General features: G+C 44.7%; 1 protein-coding gene across 4 annotated transcripts in view; it reads left to right on the plus strand.

Moving 5' to 3' along the window:
• The window catches only part of SYN1 (synapsin I), a 277,136-nt gene that overhangs the window by 126,360 nt on the left and 139,704 nt on the right, over positions 1–11,072 (plus strand). For all 4 annotated transcript variants that reach the window (XM_073599890.1, XM_073599887.1, XM_073599888.1 and 1 more), the window contains exon 5: positions 6,250–6,339. In XM_073599890.1, the coding sequence (XP_073455991.1) occupies positions 6,250–6,339 (90 nt within the window). The remainder of the gene's footprint in view (positions 1–6,249; positions 6,340–11,072) is intronic.

Consider the following 11,072-nt stretch of genomic DNA (forward strand, 5'->3'; position numbering starts at 1 on the left):
TGAAACTTTTCAACATCCACAAAAAAACTAGCAGACCTCCAAGATGCTCTGGTACAGCTTTTTGTCAGGGGGAGCCAGAAAAGTAGAAATTCCAGGGTTTCTTCTCAAACCTGTTCTCTGTTCTCAAAGCAAAATGATTTATTTGGGTGCAAAAATTCCACATGGAAGTTACAAGGTCAGCCATTTCTCCCTTCCAATCAGTAAACCTGCCCTCTGAGGACATCAGGGATGCCTTCTTGCATTTCCCTATCTTTCCAACTCATCAAAGATATATGTGTTTGAAGGTGGGCACACCACATTATGAGTTCATTGCCCTTTCTTATGGTCTGTCTACTCTACTCAAGATGTAGGTAGGCCTCTTCACTTCCACAATCAACAACAAGCTTAGCAAGTTTGTTTCTGGGTCCAGGGATCCTCAGACTATTGCAGTGGATGTTTTAGTGACTCAGTTCAGAATCTATGCCTTTGCTTCTCTAAAACTCCTTCAAACTCTCCTCTGGAGGATCAAGATGGTGGGCAATCTGGTGATTCCTATTGCACCAAACTGGCCCAGGAGAACGTGATACTCTGACCTTGTCAGACTCCTGACAGACTGTCCATACATATTACTTATCTTCTGGTTCTTCTGTTCCAAGGACCAATTTGCAACCCTCCTCTTTGGTCGCTGTTTTTAACAGCCTGGCTATTGAAGCCCAGGAACTGAGGGATAGGTGTCTATTTGATTTGATTATCCTTGCTCTCTTGTGCATTAGAAAATTGACTTTTCACAGGGTCAACCTCTACATCTGGAAGGCATATTTCTCATGGTGCGAGGCAAGGAAATTCCATCCCAGGATGTAGTCCCTAGAATGAATCCTGTCTTTTTTTTTTTTTTTCTTGTCAGGCCTGGACTGAGTACCCTTAACTGTCAAATTTCAGCTCTAGTGGTTCTCTGTCAAAGACCACTTGCCCCTTAAGCCTAGTACACACTACTAGTTTTTTTTTTTTTATTCAACCCAGCAGGGCTAAACGAAAAAAAAAACTGACAGCCCAGGAGGAGCGCTGTACTAACTATCTGATGTTAGTACAATGATCTTCCCTGCTATTCTATTGTGTTCTGACAGGGGGATGGCCCCTGGGAACTGGTTGGCAGACCATTTTCGGTCAAGTGCATTTGACAAGCCAGACCGACTGCAGTACATACAGGCTGAATGCCGCCTGACATTCGACCCATATGTACTAGGCTTTACTCCTTCCTGAAATATTTGTTACAAGGTGTCGCTTATATTGTTCCCCCTTACATTCCCCAGTGGAATCTCAACCTTGTTTTCTCAGTTCTTCAGATACTGTCCTTTGAACTTCTCCTATCTACTCTCACTCACATGGTTGTTGTTTTTGCTGCCATCACCTATGCAAGGCTAGTTTCTGAGTTGATGGCCATAACTTGGAAAGAACCCTTTTTGGTATTACACAGAGACAAAGTTGTCTTGGGGTCTAAGTCCTCTTTTCTTGCCTAGGTTGTTTCTTCCTTTCACCTCAACCAGGATATTGTTCTCCCATCTCTCTGTACTGCTTCTAATGCGCTGTACACACGAGCAGACTTTTCGACCAGACTGGTCCGACGGACCGAAATCGTCGGACAATCCGACCGTGTGTGGGGTTCATCGGATTTCCGACAGACCTTTTCAGTCGAAAATCCGACGGACTTTAGATTTGAAACATGTTTCAAATCTTCCCGCTGGAACTGCACCTGACCCAGTTCCTATCGGGAAGCCCGTTCGTCTGTATGCTGGTCCGAGGGACCAAATACGACGCAAGTGCAGCACCTATTGCGCTGGTTCTCGGCGACAGGGTACTATACATCTTGCGCTCGCTGCAATAGGAAAAACACATTTTCCTATTGCAGCGAGCGCGAGAAAGAGGCGACAATGTCCCTTAGGTCTGGTATGGATTTTAAGGGGAACCCCCTACGCCGAAAAAACGGCGTTGGGGTCCCCCCCGAATCCATACTAGACCCTTATCCGAGCACACAGCCCGGACGACCCCCCCCCCTGAACCGTACCAGGCCGCATGCCCTCAACATGGGGGGGTGGGTGCTTTGGGGAAGGGGGGAGGCCTGCGGCCCCCCCACCCCAAAGCACCTTGTCCCCATGTTGATAAGGACAAGGGCCTCTTCCTGACAACCGTGGCCATTGGTCTGCGGGCGGGGGGCTTATCGGAATCCGGGAGCCCCCTTTAATAAGGGGGCCCCCAGATCTCGGCCCCCCGCCGTATGTGAATGAGTATGGGGTACATTGTACCCCTACCCATTCACCTGGGGAAAAAAGTGTCAATAGAAAAAACACACTAGACAGGTATTTAAAGTAATTTATTAGGCAGCTTCTTCTGACTTTGGGGGTCTCTTCCGACTTCTCCGCTCACTCCGGATTCTTCTCCCGGTGTCCGGTTCTTCTCCCACTCTCCGGTTCCTCTGCCGGGCTCCTCCACTATCTTCTGCTCTTTTGCCACTCTCTTGATAGCGGTGGCCTGGTCTTCTCCATCGTCTTCTTCCCTCTTCTCTTCTTCCGATGTTGACACAACGTTCTCTCCCGCTGTAATGCTGTGTTCACGGTGCGCAACGACTTATATAGGCATGGGCCATGGTCACCGGGTGGTGACCCCGCCCCTTATGAAGGCACAGTCCCAGCAAGCCCGGGGACTGTGACGTCATAAGGGGCGGTGACATTACCCGGTGACCATGCCCCATGCCTATATAAGTCGTTGCGCACCGTGAACACAGCATTACAGCGGGAGAGAACGTTGTGTCAACATCGGAAGAAGAGAACAGGGAAGAAGACGACGGAGAAGACCGGGCCACCGCTAGCAAGAGAGCGGCAAAAGAGCAGAAGATAGCGGAGGAGCCCGGCAGAAGAACCGGAGAGCGGGAGAGGAACCGGAGAGCAGGAGAAGAAACTGACAATGGGAGAAGAGGCCGGGGAGAGCGGACAAGTCGAAAGAAGACCCCCGGGGCTGCCTAATAAATTACTTTAAAAACCTGTCTAGTGTGTTTTTTTTTTTTATTGACACTTTTTCCCCAGGTGAATGGGTAGGGGTACGATGTACCCCATACTCATTCACATAGGGTGGGGGGCCAGGATCTGGGGGCCCCCTTATTAAAGGGGGCTCCCGGATTCCGATGAGCCCCCTGCCCGCAGACCCCGACAACCAACGACCAGGGTTGTCGAAGAGGCCCTTGTCCTCATCAACATGGGGACAAGGTGCTTTGGGGTGGGGGGGGCCGCAGGGCACCCCCCTTCCCCAAAGCACCCACCCCCCATGTTGAGGGCATGCGGCCTGGTACAGTTCAGAAGGGGGGGCGCTCGCTCGTGCCTGCATGTTCGGATAAGGGTCTGGTATGGATTTTGGGGTGACCCCCACGCCGTTTTTTCAGCGTAGGGGGTTCCCCTTAAAATCCATACCAGACCTGAGGGCCGCAAGGTGTTAATCTCGCCGATAAAAGCGGCGAGATTGACTTCCTTTTCTAGTCCCGTCGTACCTTATCACGTTCAAAATGAATGGACTTTAGTCCGTGTGTGGGCAAGTCCATTCGGTCGGAAGTCCGCCGTAACTCTGTCGGGAAGACCGTCGGACCTATTCTGCCGGAAAGTCCGGTTGTATGTGCACAAGTCCGTTCCTTTGGAAAGTCCGTTGGAAGTCCACCGAAAGTCCGTTCGGGAAGATCGTCGGACCTAGTCTGCTGGAAAGTCCGGTTGTGTGTACAGGACATAAGGAAACATCTTAAGGAAATTCCCCTCTACTGCCTGGATGTGGTGTACTATTCAAGTCTGTCTCTCAGCTTCAGCTTCCATTAAGGCCGTACACACGATCAGACTTTTTGACAACAAACATGCAAATTAGCTGTTTTAGAGCAACATCCGACCGTGTGTACGCTCCATCGGACAAACTTTTTCTGTTTCCATCGGACTTTTGTTGGCTGTGCGAACGCACAAACTTTCCGGCAACAAAAGTCCGATGGAGCAAAGTCCGATCGTGTGTACACAAAACCATCGGACTTTTGTACAAACTACAGTACGCAGCCGCGGGAATGTTTCCAGCGCGATCCCATCGCACTGGTTCTCGGCGACAGGGTACTGTACATCTCGCGCTGGCTGCAATAGGAAAAACACATTTTCCTATTGCGATGAGCGCGAGAGGGAATTCATACTAAACACAGTGCCTGGCATTGGTAGGGATCCAAGTCGGATCCCCGCACCAGTGTGAACCCGGCTCGCAAGGTGTCAATCTTGCCGATAAAAGCGGCGAGATTGACACAATATCAGACAACAATACAGAAGTTGACCAAAGGGTAGTGGTAAAGATCTGAAAACCCACGTGATTTGGTGAAAGTTGGCTGGAAGTCTTGCCGTCTGTATGCAATACAAACTTATGGCCAACGCCCTTTGTACAAAAATCCACAGGAAAGTTTGTACAAAGTCCTATCGTGTGTATGGGGCTTTAGAGATTTCTTTTAGCATCAGATGGGCAGTCCTTGGGTTGAATTTGAATTTGCTGAGTCAGCCAGTCCTGGACAAATGTTGTTTGAAATCAATGCCACTTGTAGATTATTTTTCTTCCTATGGAATGATTGATGGTAAATCATTTGGTGATCTGTTTAAATTACTTGCCAGATTCATAGACATATAAACCTGGTACACACAATGAGAATATTGGATGACTGATCGTCAGTTTTTTTTTTTTTTTTGCATGCTAGTCTTATATAGAAAACGAATAGGTTACTAGAGTTATGAAAATTCTCGTAATACACAGTACAACATCCCGCGATGATGTATTATATTGTAATATATTCTTTCGTTTCTGAGCATGCACGTCTTGGCCACTGGACAAATACTGTACTGATTAACCACTTTAAGACCAGGCCTTTTTCTTTTACTGACGCTTTTGTTTGCATGTAAAGATCTGCATCTGTAAAAATTTACTTAGAACCCCCATACATTACATCTTTTTTTAAAGCCGAGGCCCTAGAGAATAAATTGGTGGGTGTTGCAGTTTTTTTATGTCACATGGTATTTGCACAGCGCTTTTTCAAATGCAATTTTTTGGGAAACAATACATTTTTTTTTTTTTTTTTTATTTGAATGCACAAAAACACAATATAATACCCAATTGTTTGGTCAAATGTAAAAGCTGATGTTATGCTGAGTAAATAGATACCAAACGTGTCACACTTTAAAATTGCGCACTCCCTTGCAATGACAAACAATGTAAATCTTACTATCCATAGGCGACACTTTAAAAGCCTTTACAGGTTACCACTTTAGATTTAAACAGGAGGTCAGGTGCTAAAATTACTGCCCATGATCTGATGTTTGTGGTGATACCTCACATTTGTGGGACGATCGCTGTTTGCGTGCGTGCGGGACCAATTCATGCGTTTGCCTTTGTGCACGGGGATGGGGGCGCTTTAAAAACTGTTTTTTATTTATTTTATTTTTTTTACACTGTCACGTTACATTTTTTTTAAATCCCTTTTATTGTTATCCCCTGTGATAGCAATAGATAGTGACAGGTACTCTTTATGGAGAGATCTAGACCCCAGATCTCTCCTCTGCCCTTAAAAGCATTTGATCACACCAAGATCAGTGTGATCAAATGCTTTCCCTTTTTACATCTGGCGTCATTTACAGCTCCGACAGCGGTATTTTTCATTCAATTTTCTTATCGCGTTTGCTAGGCATAACACCTTTCTGAGGGCATTGGAGAGCTCAATTGATATTGAAATGATGACATCACATGTGTCAATAGCAGAGAGAACACCACACCCTAGATGTCTGAGGTTTGAATAATACAGGATCCACCTGCGTTCTCCCTAAGGAGGTTCTAATCACTGGCACCTAATCGGGAACACTGGATTCCAATTTCATGGATTTAATGTGGTTGTAAATATAGGGTTGTGGGGTTTTGCTTACTTTTTCTATGGGACAAATCAGCATTTTTGTTAATATAGATTAAAATAAATACAGCATGTCAATTTTATGTGTCATTTGTTCAAGTATATTGCCTTTATCTGTAGGCACTATGTGACTCAGGATTTGATGTGTGCCTGTTCAAATACTGTATGTGGAAAAGTCATCATATTTCATGGGGTGTATTTACCTTTTTTTTCGCATAACTGTATAGTCTGTTTTGATATCCAGTTAGCCATGAATGTTTTTGTATTTTTCTCCTCTTCGTAGCATAAACATTCTCACCGTTTTTCTGTTAATCTTTCAGTTTTCCCATCTAGTGCGCCTGCATAAGAAGCTGGGTCCAGAGGAATTCCCTCTAATAGAGCAAACATTTTACCCAAACCACAAAGAGATGGTGAGTGAGTTATGATGGAAATTTGTCTAAAGCCCACCACAATGTTTGACTTTACCTAGGGGAGTTAGTTCCAGTTTGTACCTGTTCGTTTGAGGGTTTTGTCCTGTACTGACCTCACATTACAGTGGCATACATCGCATGCTATCAGGTTTTGTCCCCCCCCCCCTCTTCCAGAAGGATGTTACGAGTAATGGAACAAATTTAGAAACCTTCCACGGAAAACCCTTAATCTGAAACAGATGGCTATCTATAGAATCCCTTATTTAGGCACGATTTTACTTTCTGCGTGATTCAGTGAGATAGATTTATTTTCCACTGTGTTCTGTTTAGAGTTTCAGGCGTATCCAGTAAAGCTAGAGACAAGAAATTGTTCTCCAGACTTACGTCCGATTCTTCCATTAACAGGATTACTTTCCCTACTAGGAAAATGTATGTTCTAAAATAAAAAGTAGAGGTTTTCAAGGGGTTGACATTATACCAAGTTAAAGTGAATGTCAACTCCAAAAATCTTTTTGTTTTTTATCAGTTGCTTTGCATCATGCCCCACTGTATGCAGTTTTCTTAGAAAAATCGTTTTACCAATTTATTGCAAAACATCTTACCTAAAGATCTTGCCAATAAGCAGTTCCTGTTCCAGACTGAAAGTGCTAAGCCGTTGTCCTGGTAGCATCAGCATTGTCAGCCTGCTGTGTATTCTACAGTTGGCCGTTGAGCTTTCTATCTGATAGGCAGCCCAGCTACTAACTACAACCCCTGGCAAAAAGTATGGAATCACCACTCTTGGAAAATGTTCACCTTGGTGAGCTGTTGCACCAACCTGATTGACATAAATCATGTCTCCAACACGAGAGATGTCGGTTGAAACAAAGGAGAGGATTATAAAACTTCTTCAAGAAGGTAAGTCATCATGAGATGTTGCAAAAGATGTTGGTTGTTCCCAGTCAGCTCTGTCGAAAATCTGGACCAAGTACAAATCAAATGGAAAGGTTGTTAAAGGGAAGCGTACTGATAGACCAAGGAAGACATTAAAGCGTCAAGATAGAAAACTTAAAGCAATATGCCTTGAAAACAGAAAATGCACAACAAAACAAACGAGGAACAAATGGTCAGAAACTGGAGTCAATGTCTGTGACTGAACTGTAAGACATTGGCTAAAGGAAATGGGATTTACATACAGAAAAGCCAAACAAAAACCATCATTAACACCTAAACAGAAAAAAACAAGGTTACAGTGGGCTAAAGAAAAGCAATCATGGACTGTGGGTGACTGGATGGAATTGATATTTAGTGATGAATCACCAATCTGTATTGGGCAGGGTGATGATGCTGGAACTTTTGCTTGAAAACCATTCCAATGAAATGTATGAAGATGACTGCCTAAAAAAAAACATGCAAATTTCCACAATCATTGATGATATGGGGTTGGTAAAGGTAAGGATCTGATTGGCTACCATGCACATCTGCAACAGATTTTGCACTCTCCAGTTTTAGTAAATCAACCCCAAAGTATATTACTTTATCTGTAGTAATGATGGTGTTATTGCTGAATAAACAAGTTAATGGCAGAAAGTTAAATATTGCTCTGATCCATAAGTGATATACAGGTACAAGAGCTAAAGTGATAACAAATATTGAAAATTTGTAAAAATTAGAAAATTCAGACACCTTTTAACTTACACTAAAAACCTGTGTTAATTTGTCTCTTGAGGCCGGGTTCACATATGTGCGAATTGGATGCGGGTTTCTCCGCATCCAATTCGCATGACATGTGAGTGTGACACAGGTATGGGGCAGCTTTGTGTGTTTGGCTCCGGTTCAGGTGCGAAATCAGGCAAAAATTCAGACCTTATTCACACCTGAACAGGTGAACGGAACACACCGAACCCAATGCTGGGAACCGCGGCCGCACATATGTAAACCCAGCCTGAGAGGTATACTAATATGAACTCCCTAAAATTCTTCTTAAATCTCCAACACAGTGTTTTTTAAGTCAAGACACCCTTTGGAATTGTGCACAATCCCAGGAGACACCAGTGTGAGGACTCATTCACACCAGGAGGTGCATCCAAATGTGCATGCTTTTTTGCCTATTCCTGCACATCACATTTTTTAATGGGCTGCTCTATGTGCGTGAGACACACAAAAAGAAGAAGCCGAACAGCAGCACACATTCTCCATTGCAAGTACTATTCAGAGGCAAGGAAGGCAGAAGGGGTGCTGATAGCCGAATCCTCCTTATATCCCACCACAAACGCATATGGGAGATTGCGCTCAAAATGACCGGCGATGACTTCTTCCACTCACACACACCCCTGTGGCATAATCCCCAACTAAGGGAACTGTTGTCGATTCCAGGAGTTGAAATCTGGCCATCTAAAGGGATACTATATCTACACCAGGTAATTACCCCACTTGGTGTACGAAACTTCCAATCACTAAAGGATGAGACCCAATTTGCAGACAGCTCCCAAACCCGCAAACTTTATCCATGGTAGATGTAATCATGGGTGCAGACCCCTCCAAACTGATATCCACTCTATATAACATATTAAGAAATCGTTCGGTGTCAAGGATCATAGATAAGGCCAAAATTAGATAGGAGGAGGACGTAGGCCCCATGAAAGAATCAGACTGGGACGAGATTCTGGAAAACACTAAAAAGACTAAAAACACTAAAAAGGCCTCTCCCAGGCTCTCCGGGGGCTTCACCCAATTATATATTATACACAAATCCTACCTTACATCGGTAAGAATCGCCAAGTACCACCCAAACCAAAATGCACGTGGTCCAAGATGTGCAGACCACCCCTGCACATTCTGCCACTTATTATGGACATGCCCAGATATCCAGAATTACTGGGCACAAATTATACAATTTTTGCACGACCACATGGGCTCGCCCCTACAACTGGACCTAAAATCCTGCTTACTGGGCCTACTCCCAGATGTCCCAATTGATAAATTCCTAGCCACCTTTCTGCACGAAACCCTTTTTTAGCACAAGGAAGCTAGTTGCCAGATACTGGATGCGAAATGCCCCCCCCCCCCCACCACTATCCAGGCCTGGATAGAGGAAATATATCTAAATCTACCATATAAGAAAGTAACACAGGGGCTGTCCGGATAAATACAGTAAGGTCTGGGATAGATGGCTTAACACTCCTGATATGCACTGAGTAGGCACGTACACCTGAACTTCAATTGGGGGAAGAGCGTTGCCTCAAGTCACATGCAAGAACCACACCTTACTGCAAATTGGTAGAAAACCAGGAGAGTCCCTAGCGTAGGTGCTGGAATGCGGTCGGTAGAGTATATTTGGACACTAGAAGCAAAGAAAGCTTACATTGAACGATGGATGTCCAGGATAACTTACCTGTGTGAGATTATTGTGTATCCTTCTATTGTACTACATGACATGTGCCTATATGTTTTGCTTACTTACAAATAAACTTGTTTTGTTAAAAAAAAAAAAAAAAAAGAATTAATGGCAACCAATGCGTGTCTGCAAAAGGCAGCACATTTTTTATGCGGTATGGGAAAACGCACAACTTCTCACGTTACCCTGGTGTGAACAAACCCTAAAATGTAGTCTGTGAGGCAGAGTTCAGCTATCTGTAGGTTGTAAATCTTATTGTAAATCTTCTCCCTCCAAATCCCCCCCAATCCCCCCTTCTAGCACAACACCCCCCTTCCCCACTCCCAAATCTCCTCCCTCTCCTCCCTCGTAGCACAACCCCCCCCCCAACTCCACTCCCTGCAGTCTGTATGCAGGAGTTCACACAGGATTGCTATAAGATCCAACTGTACAAGGTTTAATTACCTCCTCCCACCCAGAATTTCTGCTGCCTGGACAGGGGCAGTGTGGGGAGGAGATGGGAATGGTAATCAAACCCTGTACATTGGGATCTGAGAGTGATCCTGTGTTAACTTCTGTGTACAGACAGGAGAGAGAGAGAGCACAGCCGGCACCTCTTCCCAGATCTCTCCCGCTTTCTGCTGCTATCTGTACTGTTGCTGGTAAAACAGAAAGCTGTGTGGGCCCGCGGACATGTCTCTAGCAACTGACAACATCATTGGTTGGTAGGCAGTCCTGTTGAAAATCACTGCTCTAACATATGCAGGATACCAAATATGCATAGTGCAATAGGGTCTGTTGCATATCCTTGCATCCTAATTACAGCAGAACCTTGGATTATGAGCATAATCCGTTCCAGGAGAATGCTTGCAATCCAAAGCACTCGCATATCAAAGCGAGTTTCCCCATAGAAGTCAATGGAAACGAAGATAATTTGTTCTGCATTGACTTCTATTACATGCAATACCGCATGTGGCCAGATGTGGGGGGGCACCGGAGAGCCTCGGAAATACTCGGGGACAGCTCGGCTGAACTCAGAAAGGCTCGGAAACACTCGGGAAAGGAGTATTTCTGAGTGTTTCCGAGTATTTCCGAATGGTTCCGAGTATTTCCGAATGGCACCAAACCGTTCCGAGTGTCCCCGGAGCGGTACTGCAGCGCCCATTAGCTTGAATTCTGCTCGTTTTGCAAGACAACACTCGCAAACCGAGTCAGAATTTAAAAAAAAAAAATTTGCTTATCTTTCAAAACGCTCGTTAACCACGTTACAAGTGTGTATGGGGGCTGTTTATTTTTTTCATTAGTTTACTGTATTTCATTTATTTTTTGTTTCCATTTTTCTTACTTCACTAACAAGTCCCCTGGTGACAGTATATAA

Source organism: Aquarana catesbeiana, linkage group LG09 (assembly GCF_042186555.1).
Source record: "Aquarana catesbeiana isolate 2022-GZ linkage group LG09, ASM4218655v1, whole genome shotgun sequence".
Taxonomy (NCBI): Eukaryota; Metazoa; Chordata; class Amphibia; order Anura; family Ranidae; genus Aquarana; species Aquarana catesbeiana.